The sequence below is a fragment of the Lissotriton helveticus genome, chromosome 2_1 (assembly GCF_964261635.1).
Source record: "Lissotriton helveticus chromosome 2_1, aLisHel1.1, whole genome shotgun sequence".
In the NCBI taxonomy this organism is placed as follows: domain Eukaryota; kingdom Metazoa; phylum Chordata; class Amphibia; order Caudata; family Salamandridae; genus Lissotriton; species Lissotriton helveticus.
In genome coordinates this window covers 305,552,735-305,573,843 of record NC_136059.1, presented here as the reverse complement: position 1 = coordinate 305,573,843, position 21,109 = coordinate 305,552,735, and the positions used below count along the sequence as shown (strand labels likewise).

General features: G+C 44.1%; 1 protein-coding gene and 1 long non-coding RNA gene across 2 annotated transcripts in view; both read left to right on the top strand.

Moving 5' to 3' along the window:
• Nucleotides 1-8,913, top strand: part of ALPK2 (alpha kinase 2) — a 224,404-nt gene extending 215,491 nt beyond the window's left edge. The window contains exon 11 of the mRNA XM_078674891.1: nucleotides 6,276-8,913. Coding sequence (XP_078531017.1) covers nucleotides 6,276-6,483 — 208 coding nt within the window. The 3' untranslated portion in view covers nucleotides 6,484-8,913. The remainder of the gene's footprint in view (nucleotides 1-6,275) is intronic.
• Nucleotides 8,914-12,043: 3,130 nt separating this feature from the next.
• LOC144819326 (uncharacterized) lies at nucleotides 12,044-16,187 on the top strand. The gene is made up of 2 exons (XR_013607294.1): nucleotides 12,044-12,167; nucleotides 16,021-16,187. It is a non-coding gene; the product is annotated as an uncharacterized LOC144819326 (long non-coding RNA).
• Nucleotides 16,188-21,109: the final 4,922 nt, after the last annotated feature.

The following is a 21,109-nucleotide window of genomic DNA, read 5'->3' as shown; positions in this document are numbered from 1 at the left end:
GTTAAATTCTGATCTCCAGGTGATCAGCACGTGCTATATTTATCATGTTCCCTACGGGTCACTTGCAATGAGGACCTAAATGTCAGTTGGACTGGAGGGAATGCCACAATCAGTCTGCCACCTGTGCAGAATTTACAGCATCTCATGATCTTAAAGATGACTAGGTCTTTCATAATTAAACAATGTACCTTTATTATTAAAGGTATTGTAGTGTAGTTCCTATATTCCCAATAGGCTCTGCAAATTGGAATAATATATCCTATAGATATGACGTAGGACTTATGTCTACTAGGTCTCTATAGAATATATTAGACTTAATTGTGAGTGCCAGCTAGTTTAGCGGTCACTAGAAACTTTCTCGAATTCGCACGAAGGGATTAGTTTCTGACAACCGCATAAACATGACAACTTTGTTTCCCCAAGATAAAACTGATCTTCAGAGTCGTGGAAACAATAGCTAGATATTTTACTCAGTCATTCGTGCATGCTTCGTTTCACCAGAGGTGCAGAGAAATAGAGAGACGGGCGTTTTCAATAAAAAGTATTTATTGAACAGTCTTCTTTCTCATGCAGAAGAAATGAATTGCTACAATCGTAAGACTGTCTGTAAAGTATAATGCGTACAGCAAGAAAAGTATTAAAACATAATACTGTAAAAGCATGGTATGGTTTCTAAGCCATAAAATACATACATAAATAAATAAAGACTAAAAGTACTCAACTGGTGCTTCTAAAATACGCCTACCCCGATGTACCTAACCTAAGTCTAGTATGAGGGAAGAAGTAAGTGTGGTGTAGCATAAGTTTAGTATTCTTTTGCCAATAATCTGTCCAAGATTTCTCTTGGGGTCTAATCAGCTCGGTACCTTGGTTTAGAATGAAGGAGGTCTGGTATCTCTTTTGTCTCAGGACTCAATTTCCCAACACCCTGCAAAGGGAGCTTGGAAACACTGGAGCTGGATTTCTCGGCAAGAGAAAAGACAGCGTCTCTCTCAGTGGGTCTGCTGGAGGGTCGTCTTCCTTCGACACGTGCTGTCGCGAGATGCGTCGGGCAAGAAAATAGTCGGACTGTCCAAACCCACTGTGTGTTTGCTTGGGCAAGTGTGGGCATATTTATACCTTGAAGGTGCCGAGTTTGACGTAAGATGGACAGAATAGCGTCATCAAAGTGTCTCAGTTCTTTGAAAACTCCATGAGTTCTTGGACAAATCAATATTCAAGCAAGGGGAAGTCCTTAACTGCTGCAGCCGACTTTTCCAAGAAATCGTTGTGGATTTTCAGGACTAGTGGAAGTAGCCATTCCGTATTTGGACTGCATGGGCTATGTCTAAATATGGTTATGATTTCTGTGCCTATATAAGAACAAGGGGGCATATTACCAAGCAATAGCGATAATTATCGCTATTGCTTGGTTAGAGACAAAAAATTACCGCTGAGCCGCGGCGATTTTTATCGCAAATAAACCTTGGTATTACCAAGGTTTATCGCAAATGCGATAAAAATCGGCCGCAATGCATGAATATCGCTGAAAAGTCAGCGATATTCATGCATTATCGAGCTAATGCTCTTAGCCATGTTATCCACCTCCCATTGGATAACATGGCTAAGAACTGCTCAGGGCAGGTGTTAGCTTTTGGAGATATTCGCGCTTAGCGCGAATATCTCCATAAGTTGGTAATAGGAGATAGCGATGTTAGCGACTGTTTCCAGTCGCTAACATCTTGGCACGCCCACTTTGCATGTCATTAGTGATAAATATCACTGACATGCAAAGTGGGGCCCAAGATGGTCGCTATCTCCTACTAGCTTTCGCTAACTGGTGTTAGCGACAGCTAGGTAATGGGGAGATAATTTTATCTCCGCTTTCTTGGCTTTTAAAGCCAAGAAAGCTGAGATAAACCCCCTTGATAATATGCCCCAAGGTTCTCTAAACCTATATAAGGGCATGAATTGGGAAAATTACACTAGGTTCCTAAAATGCTATTTAACACCCACTCCACTTTATTATGTTTGACATTACTAAAATTAAGCACTAAAACATATCTAAAGCATGTGTTTACAATCCCACCCAAAAATACATAAAATGCTTTTGAAAATGGTTGTGCACATAAAATGAGCATTTGTACTGTATACATTTAAAAGCAATGATTTCAATTCAAGCATAAAGTATGATGCTAACTGAATGAATCATAAAATTTACAGTTATGAAATGGCTCTAAATACAGAAAAAAAGGTCGAGACCATCCCATAGCAGAATATATATACTGTTTTGGTTTGTTGATAAGTTCAATATTGTTTCTAGGAAGTATTCAAAGAATTCCTGTTCTCTAAGAATAGTTCTACTTTAAGCAGATTACTTTGTGCCAAAGTTCAATTTTGGAAAAAAGTCAAATCAAATCGTGGAAAAATAGAGTTCCAAACGTAGAAGTTTTTTGTTTTGAAAAACGAAGGTCGAATTCAAAGTTGATAGAACGCTTTGTGCTAATTTTCAAAAGTTACTCTCGGTGTTAGGAGAAAACATTAAATCTTCTAATCTGGCAAAGAAATCGTCTACCCCAGTAGGTGGGAGTTGAACCACTTCATTAAGTAGATCAATCGTACACAGATGAGACGTGCTGTAGCGAGATGCGTTGGGCAAGTAGATAGTCGGACTGCTCCAAACCACCGTGTGTTTGCTTGGGGAAGTGTGGGCATATTTATACCTTGAAGGTGCCGAGTTTGACATAAAGGTGGACATAATAATGTCATCAAAAGAGTCTCAGTTCTTTGAAAACTCCATGAGTTCTTGGACAAATCAATTTTCAAGCAAGGGGAAGTCCCTAACTGCTGAAGCCGAGTTTTCCAAGAAATCATTGTGGATTTTCGGAACTAGTGGAAGTAGCCATGCCGTATTTGGACTGCATGGGCTATGTCTAAATATGGTTATGATTTCTATGCCTATATAAGGACAAGGTTCTCTATACCTATATAAGGGCATGAATTGGGAAAATTACGCTAGGGTCCTAAAATGCTATACAACAGTATGGGAGCAGATTATAACAAGTATTGGCAACACCAACAGATGTAGCTTTAATGTGCTGCTAAGTCATGCAACACAGACATGCACAAATACACACAGACAATTTGTGGTATATTTGTATCTAACTTGTCCCTTTCTGGGTTGTTTTATTTCCTTAACTAGAAAAAGTGTGCAGCTTCAGGCATTTGGGGATCAGAAAGGTGTTGATTGATAAAGACTATGGCAATCTTGATAGAATAAGTTGTTTCAAGCTGGGATTTTACAGCCATTAAAATGTTAATAAAAACATCTGCCAAAGTTCTAAAGACATAACTCAAGTGATCTATGTCTCTCTGCAAACATAATGCCTCTCTCTCTCTCTCTCAGGTCAAAGCTATCACCTAGAAACCTTGCAGACAGGGAAGTCTAAAAGTGCTCCTGGGAATATTGCTAGCCACACTCCTGAGAGTGGCAACAGTGCAACCTAGTTATCTGTAATCTAAACTCTGGTTTTTTACAGGTCACTACAATTGACACATTTGTTTCCCGTGTCTCCTGCAGATCCCACAGCTAGGAACATTTGGGACCGGATGTACAAAAATAGGAATGACGATTACCTTATTGCGATTTCTTTTTTTTTTTTGCAAATCGCAATTAGAAAATCACTATTCCTAATGGATTAAAAATTTTGCGATTCTTAGTGGGTCTCAAATAGACTTACTTCATTAATATTAATGCGGTAGGTTGCTTTTTGTGATCGACTCTGATCCGCTGCCATCACAGGGATGGTGGCCTGCTGGGGTCGACAGACCACCATGCAGTCGCTTTCCTTAAAAAATTTGAGATGCCTTTAAAAAGAAAAAAATGAAACTTTGAAGTTTCATGTTCTGAAACTAGTTAGAAGTCCCACGGACCACTGGTTGCTCCTAAAAAATATTTTTCCAACGATTCGCAAAGGGGAAGGGGGTCCCAAATTCCTATTTAAGAATGGGTTACCACCAACTATGAGTTGAGGATAAATTGCAGATGTTTTGCAAGCACATTTTGATTGCAAAACATTCGCACATAACTATAACACAGTGATTAAGAAATCAGAATGGAACGTCCTCAACACATCCCTTCCAATCGCAACCCAAATTGCGATTTGATACCAAGTTACTAACACCCAGATGCATCAAGCACCCATTTTGTGGTACCTTATTAGCGAAAAATAACGATTCGCTAAAAAGGAATAGCAACATGCTATGCATGAAGATCTTGCTTAAAAAATAGCGATTTCGGGAAAACAATCTCAATTTGCGATTCTCAATTAGAGAATCGCAAATTGAGATTGCAATTTCAAGGGTGCCAGGGTGTCAAAAGGACACCCTGTTGCACCCCTGAAATCTGCATATGGGTGCATCTTGCACACACACATGCCCTAAGGGCATGTTTGTGTGTAAAATGGAACTTTGAAAAATGCACTTAAAGTTTTTGCAAATTACCATGAAGTTCGACTTCATGGTAATTTGCGCCCCCTATTAGCGAAATCGCTACTTTTTTTACTTTAATGCATTGCATTTAAGGAATCTCAATTTGAGATTCCTTAAATGCAATAGCAATTTAAGTAATTGCAATTTTGCGATTTCTTAAATTGCGATTTTTGCATTTGGGATGATGCATCCCAAATGCAAAAATACCGGTCACAAAGGGGCAGATTCTTGGATTTTAGCTTGATGCATCTGGGCCATAATCAAAATTTGGGCATTGTACATCATAAAAAAATATATTTGTGGTCGTAAACAGCCTAATTCTACAAATTGGGCCGTTTGCGAATGCAAAAATGGTTCGTACATCCAGCCCTCGATTCTATATTTGTGCAATCACAGCTGCAGTACAACCATACAACGTGTAAAACAATTAACCTCTTCAAGTCAGAAATTCACTAAAAATTGTGAAGTTGGAAGAATTGCAGAATCGATTTGTCAGGGCCTTCTGAGAAGTATTCCGCACACTAGAGAGTTGATTAAAAAAAAATGTATGTTGGTATCTCTTAATATATCAAAAAAGGACACTGTTCCGTGATAATGTGTGCATGTATGTCGCCCACAGAGGCAAAAGAGAGGAGGAAAGGGATGGAGGGTTAGAAGGAAAAAGAGAGTAGGGGTAGGAGAGAGAGGCAGCCGCTGGAAGGGGTAGGTGCGGAGGCACGAGCATCCCGCTGAAACCTATTCTTGGATGCTTGCACAACCAGCGCCGCATAGCCTCAGGAACCTGAACACTAATACAGGGCACACATGGTTTGATCTACCTACTGAGATCGCTTGACTACTCTAGGAACTATGTACTAGGGTACCCCATGTGTCTGACAGGGTTATCACTCTGTAACCCTGTGCCAGTTCTTTTTATAGTTTGACGTGCACTTTTTCTAGGTCCTGAAGAAACGCTACTGATCGTTTAGACACTACAAGCGTGAAACATGTCGACCTCATGACTAGTTACACCGGCACATTGAAGCCCTACGTAACAAACTAACCTGTTGGATTTTTACCTTACCAAGGACACCACGAGAATAAACTACCCAAGACTGGATGCCCTTAGGTACTTTTAACCTCACTTGCACGCACCACTTCACCTCTCTCTTAGAACCCTTCCCGTTATCTGCCCCGCCCCCACACCTGCACGCACTTTACGGCGTATTCTCTTTTAAAAGATCTCCGCTAAAGAGACCCTTCGGGGGCCCGTCAGACATTGCAGCGCCGGCCTGATGAGGAGCACTAAAAAGCCTGATGATGAAGCATGACATCCTCCTGGGTGTGTGAGGGCGAAAAAGAGGCAAGACTTGGTCCTCCCCTTCGGGATTGGATCCTTGAAACCGGGGATAAGCATCTGCCTCTTCTCTCCCTCCCTTCCTCTCTCTCTCTCCTACCCCTACTCTCTTTTTCCTTCAAACCCTCCATTCCTTTCCTCCTCTCTTTTGCTTCTGTGGGCGACATACATGCGCCCATTATCACGGACTGGTGTCCTTTAATGATATAGCCATTAACAAAGGAGCACGGACACTGGACCTTAACAAGCTCCCGGTCTCCCCCCCCCTCTTTCTATTGTGATGACCTGGTATCTCTTAATATTCAAATACATCGTGCAATGAAAAAAATTACTGTTTTGCCTGTAACACCCCTATTACTTAGTAACCAGTGAATTATTCCAGTTGGAACATGTGTGAAACTGTGTTGTTCCCTAAAAACACAACAGAAGCCATACAAATTAACGGTTGTCTTGTTTCTTTTTTTTTCAGGTATAAAGGTTTCAAAGGCAACTGCTCCATTTCCTTCATCGAGCAATTCAAAGCTCTCCACCTTTGTAATAAATATTGTGAAATGATGGGGCTGCAGTCTTTGCAGAAACAGAAGAAACCTGCAGCAGTAAAGACGAAAGCACCCCCTAATCCCTCAGCTACTTCAAGAAAAACAGGGGCTGGCGCCAAGACGAAAAGCAAAAGATAACATTATGCCCACTCCCGGCAAGCTTCTGTAGATAGCAATTATTCTGTACATATATTTTTCTACAAAAATGTGACTAAATAATTATACTGTGATAATGCAATTCTGTTATGAGATATTCTGATCTATAGACTAAAGTCTCTAGACTCTGCAAAGATGGCCGCAGTGTTCGGCTGTGCTACCAGCTCCCACCCCACACTTTGTGGGGAATTGGGGGAGGAGCCTATCACTCTGCCTCCGCCTCTCTTTACATGGAGAGGCTCTGGATGGATGAAAAAAAGAGGCTGCAGAGGCCGTATTTCCAAAATAACAAGGTCACTGGAAGTGATATCTTGCACCCTATTTACCCCAATGACATCACAGGGTTGGTTGCTCTCTTGTCTCAGCCATGACCCTCACCAGTTTCCTGTTTGCTGATGAAAGGTGACAGGAAGGGCAAGGAGTGAACACCACAGAAAGTAAGCATGACCGCTGCGTCCCTGAGACCAGGAGCGGGGGCAGTGGCACCACATTGCACGCACTCACTGAACCTCTCTCTCCCTAATTCATATCCATGGCTATCATCCGGTTCAGATCACCACCAATTTTTGGGTTGAGTTTCCCTCTCTCTAGGAACAACAAAGTTTTGAAAAATTAACCTGGGGGAGGAGGTGAAATCAGACAATCGTTTGAAAAAATTCCACAAAATGTGTCACTTTAAGATACCTCTATTCCGGAAAACAAAAAAGTCCAATCCAGTGGTCTCATTACTGTCTCCTTTTGCCTATACCTATTGATATTGACATGTCTTTCATAGTTTGGTACACAGCACTAAGGCAGGGTTACGAAAGGACTTTTTCGCTGCGGTAAAATTCCGCTATGACAAATTTACATTTATTAGTGACAAACATTTCTCTAGCCAATGGCCTCTGTATCAAAGGTTTGCACTAGCATTTGGCATATCTAATGCTGCTAAATTTGTATTTAATTGCTATGGCATTATTTATTAACAGTTTGGAGAACTGTCATGCTTACTAATGCGCACCATCTGCTATGGCTGCCTCGTTATTTCACACCAAGTTGTTTTTAAAGGGCAACAGCGCGTTAGTCTTTGGCCTATTTTGTATTTACTTTCTTGCACTAACATAGCAGAGTACGGCAATTTATGAAGGACTCTTGATTAAATTATTGTTATATTTATAAGGATAAAGTATGTGTCAGATACAGAACAGTATTAAACGTTTGTAAGGCCAGTGCCTTGCTTTAACATAGCAGTTGTTTATAAAAATCTGGGTGAGTTCATGGGACTAATCAATATTTTATTTATTTCAATATTTTATTTATTTCCTTTTTATGTAGAGTTCACTATAACTTTGCTAGGATGTCAGAGCATTGTACATAATTTGAGAAAGCATGGGAAGCCCATCCAGTGAAGAGTCACATTGTGCAAAAGACCTTGATACAACGGACAATAAACGAAATAGTCTACTTGGGGCGTTGAGGTCATTTATGCTAGCCATGTCCTGATACTAGACTATGGCTGGCACAAGCCTCTATACGCTTTAATGGCCTCATGGTTGGGAGGTGTCCTGATGTATCTTAGTTGACAATAAGGGCCAGATTGTAAGAGTACTGCAGGAGAAAGAGCGCTTCATCATATTCCTAACATCTACTTGAGCTTTTTAAGTCATAAAGGTGATCTTCCACTTGAGGCATAGTTAAATTTTACTATGTGCAAGGTGCTAGACTAACCTAGATCATTTCGAAAACTGGTATTCTCAAAAGATATTCAATCTGTTTTGCTGCAGAGGGTCATCTGAAAATCAAGAAGCACGTCTTGTGTTCATGTTAATTTATAATATGCATATTCAAGAAGTCTGATGTCGGTCATTCCGACATCAAAAAATGTGATCTGCAGCGATGGTGCTCTCTGTACCTATCATGGAGTATCATCCTAAAGGAGGTGCCTTCTTGGCTTTTAGTCTCACACTGGGGATATGGCTGTGCACTCTCAGTCTAATCTGTTTCAGAGTGGGACCATGCTGCTGCACTTTGACTGTTGGATCATTGGTGCTTCGGCCAGCCGTAACACCAGTTGCTCTCGGTCTTATTCCATTTGCAGTAGCATGCCTTCCATTAGGAATTCGGGTTGTTTAAGTTTTGTGCTGGTCATCTACGGGAGATTTTCCTATCATGGAGTCATAAACAGCTTTTTCGCTCGTTCCGTTTGTTGGTACTGCCTCTACCATGCTGATCGATGTTGGTAAAGGGATAGCGAAATTTCCTGCATGTTCCTAATTTGACAGCTCAGCTTTTCTGGTGGTCTTTTGATGTTTTCAACCTTTACCTGTTGCATATTTGTAAAACCTTCTTTGCACAGATATTCCATAGGTATGGAATCATGTGCTAGTTATGCTGTTGCGCAAGGACTCTAAATTGGACCATTCGATTTTGGAAAATTAAACACTTATTTACAACCAACAAGGAGTGTCTAGTATGTATCATTGAAATTCGCATTCGCAAAGGCCGAAATTTTGACGTTTGCGAATGCGAATTTGCTAAATGATATGTATGAAGGAAATCCCCATGCAAAATAAGGAATTGCAATATTTGTGATTCCTTATTTTGCGATTGCACTTAAGGAATCGCAAATTTTGCGATTCCTTAAATGCAATGTTAGAAGGCAAAAAAAATTGCTAAATGACCTTAAGGAATCGCAAATTACCACCAACTTCTAGTTGGTGGTAAGTTGCAAATTCCTTGAAAAATGCACATTTTTGCATTTTTTCAAAGTGCCATGTGACGCACATACATGCCCTTAGGGCATGTATGTGCACCTATGCTTATTTCAGGGGTGCAACAGGGTGTCCTTTGGACACCCCTGCACCCTTGAAATTATTCTCAATTTGCGATTAGCAAATTGCGAATCGCAAATTGAGAGAAAATTCCCATTCCTTCCTATGGGTCTCCTGGCCCATAGAAATGAATGGGAAAGTATTCCTTAATTGTGAATTCGCAATTTGCGAATTCGCAGTTAATGAATATGAAGAAATCGCTAAAATATTGCATTTTTCTTGATAAATACCATTTTGCGATTCTGAAATAGCGATTTCTTAAAAATCGCTATTACAGAATCGCAAAATGGTTCCTTGATACATATGGCCCTAAGACATTACACTCATTACTTTAAGGCAATGCATTCCTGGTGAGTTTGTTTATGTTCCCAAAGTAAAAAGAGAGCATCACTTCATGTTATCAGTGTAATGGATCAGTAGTAGCTTTATTTTTCCATATAGTTAGATCAGTCGGTGGGATGTGACATTGTAGACCATAACATAGTTAGCTGTTGCAGGTTCAGCATCCTAAGCGGCAAGAATTCCTTACCATTGTATTTGTCATTATCTGCAGGTTGCTGCAATGCTTAGAAATGCTCCTGATTGTGTTCAACAGACATGATCATCTGGCAGCTAGGATCAGCTATTCAAGTTTTTTACCTTGAATTCGGTGGCGGTGACTCGCATCTCTATGTGCTGTTTGGTAGACTAAGGCGAAAATTGCCAATGCACACTGAGCCATATTCAATATCTGAGATATCTGAGAGCCTGAGAAACAGAATTTACTTGAGACATGCTAACCTTAGATAGACCAAAAACTGCAATTATTGACTATCAGTTCTCTAGTTATCAATTTTCTAGCCTTAGTTACTGGGCTCTGGATTTCCATGTCAAAAATGAGAAATCTCGGCACAAAGTCCTTGGAAAATAGCATTGTTTATTGAAACTACTGTAATAAAAATAAGCAAACAACCTCAACTATTTCACCTGATTTAAAAACTCAAAGCCATCATACATGTGCTTTTACCTTGTCCCGATAAAAGCTGTAATGCCCTAAGCATGGGCCTTCTCAGAATATCAGCATAAGACCTACAAATACCCCAGAACAGACCTTATTGACCATGCACTAACTGAAGACCATGGTTCATAGCCAACCCTCAACTGGCTGTGCATGACTGTATATTCGGAGGTGAATAGGCTTGGCGACCTCTGTGGTCCATCAAGTCCGATGTAAGAGTTGTATTCTCGGTAGATTGTGATGCTCCATCTCTATTCAGTTTCTGTGTTTTCTTTGTTGTGTCTTACAAAGATCATTTGTCTTCATATCCTTCCTTCCTTCATCTAGGACCCTTTCATGTGGAAAACTTTGTTTAGAGAGGGCTACATGAATCAATGACTAGCCTGCTAGAGGAAGACCTTAAAGACACGCTACTCCCATTTAGCCATTTTGGTCTACTGACATTCTGCGTTTATCACTCTTAAGCTACTATAATCACTCTCTACGAAGTAGCTGCATGTGCCATAGTAGAAGACATACTAATCGAAGTGAGAATTAAAGTTTCTATCTAATCATTTGAATCCAATATTTCACTTTTTGGGACATGACTAGTCAACACATTAGAAATCAAATGGTCTAAGATTGATGAATGAATGAATGACCCATCTGCCATTTCTACTTTTTAATTGGTATAATCGCTTATTGCACACAGAAAAAACGCACATAGCATATGCTATAAAGTCTGTTATGTCATGCATATGATCCTTTATTGTGGAAGTTACTAGACAGTTAGTTGCAGTTAACTGCATCCTAACATGTAATATATTTTACTATGTTTTTTTAAGAACTTACTGATTAAATACATGTAACCAGTCTATCTTTTCAATTGTTTTTAATTGTTCCCAAGGAATACTTCCTTGAAGCTTGTCAGATAAATAAACTACAATGCTGTGATGGTAACAATGTGATTGTTTGCTGCAAATGTTTACAATATGCTGAAAGTTGTTTATAACTGATATTTGTATGGAATTGTTATATATCATTTGATCTGAAATATAACGGAAAGTGTAATATATTTTTTGCAAGTTCTTGGAAAAAATATCTGATTTGTGATGACAACATTTAAATACCACCAACTGTGTTATAAATTGCATGCAAAACCTGGAATTGTTATGACTAGTCACTATGCTATGTTATCTTATAAAACATGATTTTGTATTTGCTCATGTTGTAATTGATTTATCTAATAATTCATCAAGTGCAGCCCGATGCTGCCACTTCCTTGCAGAGTTACCTATTGCGAGTCATCATCCCACTTGTTCTCTGAATTTATGGGAATTCTTTAGGCGGACACAGGAAATCAACAAGCCTTTCATTCAGCACCCTCAAGACGGTTCAAATCAACAAAATGTTCAACATCTCAAATTGTATTAGAAAATATAGTGCAGCTATTGCATTATCAATGTATGTAGAAAAAAACAGTTGCAACAAAATGGACTGTGTCAAAAATCATATACACTATTAAAATATTTCACAAATTACAGACCTAATTGGCACTTTGGGAAGTCCTTATTTCTATGGCATTGTAACTGAAATTGCTTGAATACAGCAGATAATTCTAGATTTTGTGTTATAAATTACCTGCATTGTTTGAGTGGCAAAGTAAGTCATGCTAGTGTGTTATTATAATATTTAATGTTAGGGGTAGGTCAACCAGTCATTAACTTTTCCTTGGAAAACCAAGCCTCTATGGAGTAAGACAAATCAAACCATAATTTTGTTTTTCTTTAAAATAAATTGTAAAGTGTTAGCAGGGATTAAAGTTAAAAAGAAAAGCGAAGAGAAGCAGAGACATAAGGAGATGGTGCTATTTCAAGGCATTTTATGGTTTAAATCTTTTACTGAATTTTCAAAACAGGAAAAACATACAGACCATATTTCCCCATGAGATGGAATAATGTCGAGCTCTTCTTGTGCGACCCATTCAAAGGTGTGCGGCAGTGAGAATGATGACAAGTCCAGACATGTAGGGTCTCTGCAAAGGGGAAAAATCGCCTGACCCCCCCCCCTCCTTGTCCACAAAGCAAAGGGAAAGGGGAATCACCACGCCACTAAGGGAGGGCAGTAAGCCAAATATCAGCCCTGCGTCTTGCCCCTGCGCGTCAGGGCCCCCCGCTCCTCTATCGGGGTGTCTGCTAGGCGCAGTAAGCGCAAGTAGAGAGAGCAGCTCAATTCCCTAAACTTCCCCGTGAGCAAAGTTAAAAATGCTCGCCAAAGTTCCGCAAACTCCTCTGCCCTTCCCGCCTTCGCGAAGGACAGCTTCTCCATCCCCAGAACCATCCAAAGCCGGTGTAGCCAACCATTATGCGGGGGAGGTTGTGTGGTCCTCCAGTGTGCCAGGATGTTCTGCACGGCTGCCCCTAGTGCAATCGCTATAAGCCTCCCCCTCCTAGACTTCAAGGGGTACATCAGAGCATTGGGGAGTCCTAACAGAATGTAAGCAGGGAATCTAGGGAGCTGAGTATCCAGATGTGAGTCTATGTCATCTAAAATCAAACTCCAGTAGGGTTGCAAACGGTCACAGCTCCAAAGTAAGTGCTCCAAGGTGCCAAGCCCCCCGCACCCCCTCCAGCAGCGGTCACTAATGCGGGGATCCCATTGATGTAGGCGTTCAGGTGTATGGTACCAATAGGTGGCCACTTTGGTCAGGGTTTCGGTGAGGCCCATGTGGTAAGCCGAGTGTCTGGCCCTATTGTAGATGCCGCCCCATTCTTTGTGCGTGAGTGATCTCCCTAAGTCCCCGCCAATTCTTGCCCGATTCCAGCTGGTACCACTCCACCAAGGTGCGGAGTTGTGTCGCTTGATAATATAGAAGGAGGTCCGGCACACCAACCCTACCGTGGGCAGGCGGAAGTATCGCAATCGCATGCTTGAAGCGTGGACGGCGACCGTTCCAGATAACGCGCGCCAGGTCAGACAGTGTCCGCTGGAGCCAACCCGCTGGGGGGTGCAGAGGGAGAGTCTGGAACACATACAAGATTTGTGGTAGCAGGGTCATCTTAGTGGCTGCTATCCGCCCCAGCCAGGAGAGCGAGTGGTGTTTCCATTTTCGGAGTTCGTCGCTGAAGCGCGAGCAGAGCCTGGCGTAATTCGCTTCAGCAGTGGCTTGTACGGTAGGGGCCAACAGAACTCCTAGATAGGGGATGGTGGTATTTGACCATTGCATATTGAACTCGCCTTGAACCTCGACGAGTGTCTCCGGCGACAGGGAGATATTCAGGGCTTCCGATTTCTCCACGTTGATCTTAAACCCCGAGGCCAGTGCAAAGGTATGGAGTTCGATAAAAGTGCTCGGAGCGACTGCATCGGTTCCGTAAGGGAGAGACGGATATCGCCCGCGTATAAACTGATCTTATGCACGTCGCCGCCAAAGGGGATGCCCTTGATGAGGGGATGTTGCCTGACCCGTTGAGCTAATGGCTCCATGTACAGGGCAAAAAGGATAGGGGAGAGAGGGCACCCCTGCCTGGTGCCCCTGCCGATCGGGAAGCGCGGGGAGGTGTGTCCATTGACACGGACCGTGGCGTTGGGCAGGCGATTGCAATTCAGTATGCGGTTGCGGAGAGCCTCCCCCACACCGAAGTGTTGTATCACCAGTTCCAGATAGGGCCAGTGCACCCTATCGAAGGCCTTTTCGGCATCTATGGTAAATAGTATACAGTCTGGCCTCGTCCGCGACCCGGCCTCGATGAGGTGGAGGACCAGTTTGGTATTATCGCTGGTCTGCCGTTGGGGAATGAAACCAGCCTGGTCCGGTTCCACCAGCTGCTGCATATATGGTGCCAACCTACTTGCGAGGATGCCTGTGTAGAGCTTGAGATCCAGATTTAAGAGTGATATCGGCCTATAGGAACTACAGCGTGTGGGGTCTCTGCCAGGTTTGGGTATGACCATTATCGCCGCCTCCAGAAGGTCCTCCGGAATGGCACCGGGTTGGCTGAAGGTATTAAAAAGGTCCCGCAGTAGTGGGGCAACCTGGTGGCAGAACGTTTTAAAAAAGGCCGCCGAGTAGCCGTCTGGACCCGGTGATTTCCCCAATTTGAGGCGTGATATCGCCGAAATCACTTCCTCTAGACCAATGGGCCGATCGAGGAATTCCGCTTGCACCTCGTTCAGGGACGGGAGGGACGTGCCTCCCAGGTATGCACGGCCAGCCTGGAGGTCGAGCGAGTCAGCTGCGTATAGAGTTTCATAAAAGTCCCCAAAAGCCGAGGCTATGTCAACACCATTGACGGCAAGGTCTCTCCGACTGGTCTGTATGGATCTTATGCCCTGTCTTTGGCGTTGCTCTCTCAATTTACTCGCCAATAGCTTCCCGCAGCGATCACCCCAACTATAGTATGCATGTCGGAGGCGGAGGGCTGCATATTCCGCCACATCTTGGTCTAGGGCCGCCAGCATCTTCATCTCCGTACAGAGTTGGCGCCATGCACGGGCTACCCCCATTCATTGGTGCATCTGCTCCAACTCCGCTACCCGTTGGGTTATTTCGGCTCTCTTCTGGGCACGGTCTCTGTTGTTGGCTGTGGCGATAGAGATGAACTCTCCCCGCAAGACTGCTTTGAGCGCAGCCCATTGTGTGGCCTTAGTGGTGTCAGTGTTGGCATTGTGATTTAGAAACTGGGTGATGGCGGCTTTAATCCGCTCCACTACGGTAGGGCTCTGGAGCAAGGCATCCCGTAGGCGCCAATGTCGAGGCGGGGCAGGCACATCCGGGAAGAGGAAAGTGGTCATTACCGGGGAGTGATCCGACAGGGAGGTCGGGAGGATATCAACATCTTGCACTCGGGGCACCAGCTGTGAGGAGCAGAGGAAGTAGTCAAGCCTAGAGTAGGATTTATGGGCCACCGAGTAATAGGTGTATGCCGTGGAGTGTGGGTGGAAGTGTCTCCACAGGTCGACCAGGCCAAGGTCTGAGAGATGTGTGTGGCCCGCTGTGGAGAGTGATCCCAGCTGCCCCGAACGTTGGCAAGAACGATCCACCGTGTTATGGAATACTAAATTGAGGTCACCCCCCAGTAGCAAGTGTGGTTGAGTGTTCGCTGTGGCTGTCTCTAAGGCCGTGTGCGGGAATTTTTCCTGACCCTCATTAGGCGCGTATATGGTGCCCACTAAAAGTGTCTGCCCAGCAATCAGAAAGCGGTGTATCAGCAACCTGCCCTTGATCTCTGCCTTCCTCTGCAGAACTTGACCCCTAAAGGATTTGGACACCAAGATCGCCACCCCTGCCACCTTCTTAGATGCGGACGAGAAAAACTGCAAGGGGAAGGCCCGGGATTTAAGTCGGTGGTGGTCCTTCGGCAGCAAGGGCGTCTCTTGTAGGAGGCAGATGTCCACTGTGGAGTGCTCTAGGAGGGAAAGTATCACCCGGCGTTTGATAGGGTTGTTCAGTCCCCTCACATTAAGAGAGAGGATTTTCAATCAGAGAGACGCCATAGATGAGTAGTAGGATCTGCGTGTCTCTGAACAAGGCGCGGGGAAGCAAAAGAAAACTCGGAAATAGGTGGACAAGGTGGATCCTCCCCCCACTTTCTCCCCTCCCCCTCCCCACTGTTCTCCCACTGACCCCCCTCCCCAACCTCCAAACCCCCTCTGGTCTACTGCCCTACCCCCCCCCCTAACCTTCCCCCAAACCCTGCCCACCTCCCCCCTCCCTAGTCCCTCCTCAAGGCATTTTATAGAGGTGGAAGAAGTTCAGGACAAAAGAGAGTTACAAATGGAGAAATGATTTACAGATGATGAAAGGTGAAAATGAAGCATCTTAAAGTGTACTGCTGCCAGTAATTAGTTGTCCTTTTAATGAATAAACACTGAAAAAACATTACTGCGTTTACGTACTACCATACCTAGACTCATACCCATTAATGTTCGCTTGTAAACTGCACTCTGACTTTCACATTGCAATGCATTGTTTTGTAAATAGAAGTTCATCTTTGTTAACTGGTGTGTTTCTAATATGTATGGTTGTATAGCTGGCAGAGTGGACGTTTGTGGAAAAGAGACAGTTGTTAGATGGATGGGAGAATGCATGGATGCATTAATGACTAAGTGAATGAGTACTTGGATGATTGAGAAACATGGACGGATGCAGTTAGCGGTAGCCTCAGACAAAAGTAACAATGATGTTATACAAATGCTGACAATTACTGATATTACGTAAGGGCACACATTACCTCATCATGCCAAGAGCTGCTACATTATGTCAACAATTTCACTCACTATGTTTGTTCAAGTTTTACAATGGTGTAGGCAATATTGTATCAAGAATGTCCAAAATAAATCAAACAGCAAATCTATTATGCAAATTCAGATTTTTACTACCACAGACTAATCCCAAGGGTGTGTTTACGTTTGCATCATCACTTATTAATCCTGACTGCATGTTTATAGTTGCCACGTTATTCATTAATCCTCATGGTTCATGCATCATTTGTTAATAATCCCTGTGTGTTCACTGGTTTGTCTATCATCCACTACTTATTAGTGTATTGTCAGACTGCACCTTTAAATCATAATTTTGTTAATTTATCACCTTCGTTCTTAATACTTACCTGGCGCAAAGAAGGTCATGTGACACTCTTCAACAAAATGTGTTCATCCTACAGCAACAACCCTTTTTTAATGATTAGACTTTTTTGGTCACTTTTCAACCTGACATTTGGCCACACATGCCATTTTGGATCTTCTTGTTTTCGATATTAGGATTAGTATTGGGATTCTGTGCATTGTGACACTGCTGTTCAGTGCCACAGTGAGTGTACTCTGGCCCTAAACTGGTCTTGGTAATATTGGTTTCACGCAATTGATCTGAAATGCCATGGAAGATGGTGTGGAAAATGCACCAATGGCATGGGAGTTAAGTATCATGGGGCAGATTTACAAGCCCCCTGTGCCACAAGTATGTCACTTTTTGTGACGTACTAGTGGCGTATTTCACTGCTCCAAATTTACAAGGACAGGAAAAGTCACCCTGCGTGGCTATTCCTGTCCTTTTAAATATGGCGCCTTTACATGCAGCACTTTGCGTGAACGAGACGTTCCATGGGTGTTGCTGTCGATGTTCCCACGCAAAACTTATGGAACCAGACACATTTCCAGATTTAGTGAGGAATCGTAAATCTGGAAAGGCGTTGTTAGTTAGACCCGGTATCCCTGGTTTGCTGAGGTAGGTACCTTAGGCCATGTAGGGACCCGCTTTCCAACGTCAGGGTAAGGAATCACCTCCTGAGATAGCCCCACTCACCCCCTTGGTAGCTTGGCACGAGCAGCCAGGCTTATCTTCAATTGCAAAAAACACAGTTGATGGACAGAATGTAGAACAATGTCATACATTCACCCCAGTACAAGGATCTGGGCCTAAATCCATCGTTTTTTTACACTCCACACCACCCTGGGTTAGATGCTGGCTATATGCAAATCAGCTCTGACCCTGTGGCTCATGGGAACAGTCCAGTCCGAACTACCAAGCCATGTCTTTCCCAGACCGGAATCAAGCATCCAAGGACCGGTTTCTGGCTATCAGCCTTCATCAGCCTGGATAGCTTGACTCCAGTGGTGTGGAGAGCCTGGGACTCACGTCTGAGCATACCCAGCCCACTCGGGGTGAAAATTGCAAAAAACACAGTTGATGGACAGAATGTAGAACAATGTCATACATTCACCCCAGTACAAGGATCTGGGCCTAAATCCATCGTTTTTCTGCACTCCACACCACCCTGGGTTAGATACTGGCTATATGCAAATCAGCTCTGACCCTGTGCCTCATGGGAACAGTCCAGTCCGAACTACCAAGCCATGTCTTTCCCAGACCGGAATCAAGCATCCAAGGACCGGTTTCTGGATATCAGCCTTCATCAGCCTGGATAGCTTGACTCCAGTGGTGTGGAGAGCCTGGGACTCACGTCTGAGCATACCCAGCCCACTCGGGGTGAAAATTGCAAAAAACACAGTTGATGGACAGAATGTAGAACAATGTCATACATTCACCCCAGTACAAGGATCTGGGCCTAAATCCATCGTTTTTTTGCACTCCACACCACCCTGGGTTAGATACTGGCTATATGCAAATCAGCTCTGACCCTGTGCCTCATGGGAACAGTCCAGTCCGAACTACCAAGCCATGTCTTTCCCAGACCGGAATCAAGCATCCAAGGACCGGTTTCTGGCTATCAGCCTTCATCAGCCTGGATAGCTTGACTCCAGTGGTGTGGAGAATCTGGGACTCACGTCTGAGCATACCCAGCCCACTCGGGGTGAAAATTGCAAAAAACACAGTTGATGGACAGAATGTAGAACAATGTCATACATTCACCCCAGTACAAGGATCTGGGCCTAAATCCATCGTTTTTTTGCACTCCACACCACCCTGGGTTAGATACTGGCTATATGCAAATCAGCTCTGACCCTGTGCCTCATGGGAACAGTCCAGTCCGAACTACCAAGCCATGTCTTTCCCAGACCGGAATCAAGCATCCAAGGACCGGTTTCTGGCTATCAGCCTTCATCAGCCTGGATAGCTTTACTCCAGTGGTGTGGAGAGCCTGGGACTCACGTCTGAGCATACCCAGCCCACTCGGGGTGAAAATTGCAAAAAACACAGTTGATGGACGGAATGTAGAACAATGTCATACATTCACCCCAGTACAAGGATCTGGGCCTAAATCCATCGTTTTTTTGCACTCCACACCACCGTGGGTTAGATACTGGCTATATGCAGCTCTGACCCTGTGCCTCATGGGAACAGTCCAGTCTGAACTACCAAGCCATGTCTTTCCCAGACCGGAATCAAGCATCCAAGGACCGGTTTCTGGCTATCAGCCTTCATCAGCCTGGATAGCTTGACTCCAGTGGTGTGGAGAGCCTGGGACTCACGTCTGAACATACCCAGCCCACTCGGGGTGAAAAGTGCAAAAAACACAGTTGATGGACAGAATGTAGAACAATGTCATACATTCACCCCAGTACAAGGATCTGGGCCTAAATCCATCGTTTTTTTGCACTCCACACCACCCTGGGTTAGATACTGGCTATATGCAAATCAGCTAAGACCCTGTGCCTCATGGGAACAGTCCAGTCCGAACTACCAAGCCATGTCTTTCCCAGACCGGAATCAAGCATCCAAGGACTGGTTTCTGGCTATCAGCCTTCATCAGCCTGGATAGCTTGACTCCAGTGGTCTGGAGAGCCTGGGACGCACGTCTGAGCATACCCAGACCACTCGGGGTGAAAATTGCAAAAAACACAGTTGATGGACAGAATGTAGAACAATGTCATACATTCACCCCAGTACAGGGATCTGGGCCTAAATCCATCGTTTTTTTGCACTCCACACCACCCTGGGTTAGATACTGGCTATATGCAAATCAGCTCTGACCCTGTGCCTCATGGGAACAGTCCAGTCCGAACTACCAAGCCATGTCTTTCCCAGACCGGAATCAAGCATCCAAGGACTGGTTTCTGGCTATCAGCCTTCATCAGCCTGGATAGCTTGACTCCAGTGGTGTGGAGAGCCTGGGACTCACGTCTGAGCATACCCAGACCACTCGGGGTGAAAATTGCAAAAAACACAGTTGATGGACAGAATGTAGAACAATGTCATACATTCACCCCAGTACAAGGATCTGGGCCTAAATCCATCGTTTTTTTGCACTCCACACCACCCTGGGTTAGATACTGGCTATATGCAAATCAGCTCTGACCCTGTGCCTCATGGGAACAGTCCAGTCCGAACTACCAAGCCATGTCTTTCCCAGACCGGAATCAAGCATCCAAGGACCGGTTTCTGGCTATCAGCCTTCATCAGCCTGGATAGCTTGACTCCAGTGGTGTGGAGAGCCTGGGACTCACGTCTGAGCATACCCAGCCCACTCGGGGTGAAAATTGCAAAAAACACAGTTGATGGACGGAATGTAGAACAATGTCATACATTCACCCCAGTACAAGGATCTGGGCCTAAATCCATCGTTTTTTTGCACTCCACACCACCCTGGGTTAGATACTGGCTATATGCAAATCAGCTCTGACCCTGTGCCTCATGGGAACAGTCCAGTCCGAACTACCAAGCCATGTCTTTCCCAGACCGGAATCAAGCATCCAAGGACCGGTTTCTGGCTATCAGCCTTCATCAGCCTGGATAGCTTGACTCCAGTGGTGTGGAGAGCCTGGGACTCACGTCTGAGCATACCCAGCCCACTCGGGGTGAAAATTGCAAAAAACACAGTTGATGGACAGAATGTAGAACAATGTCATACATTCACCCCAGTACAAGGATCTGGGCCTAAATCCATCGTTTTATTGCACTCCACACCACCCTGGGTTAGATACTGGCTATATGCAAATCAGCTCTGACCCTGTGCCTCATGGGAACAGTCCAGTCCGAACTACCAAGCCATGTCTTTCCCAGACCGGAATCAAGCATCCAAGGTCCGGTTTCTGGCTATCAGCCTTCATCAGCCTGGATAGCTTGACTCCAGTGGTGTGGAGAGCCTGGGACTCACGTCTGAGCATACCCAGCCCACTCGGGGTGAAAATTGCAAAAAACACAGTTGATGGACAGAATGTAGAACAATGTCATACATTCACCCCAGTACAAGGATCTGGGCCTAAATCCATCTTTTTTTGCACTCCACACCACCCTGGGTTAGATACTGGCTATATGCAAATCAGCTCTGACCCTGTGCCTCATGGGAACAGTCCAGTCCGAACTACCAAGCCATGTCTTTCCCAGACCGTAATCAAGCATCCAAGGACCGGTTTCTGG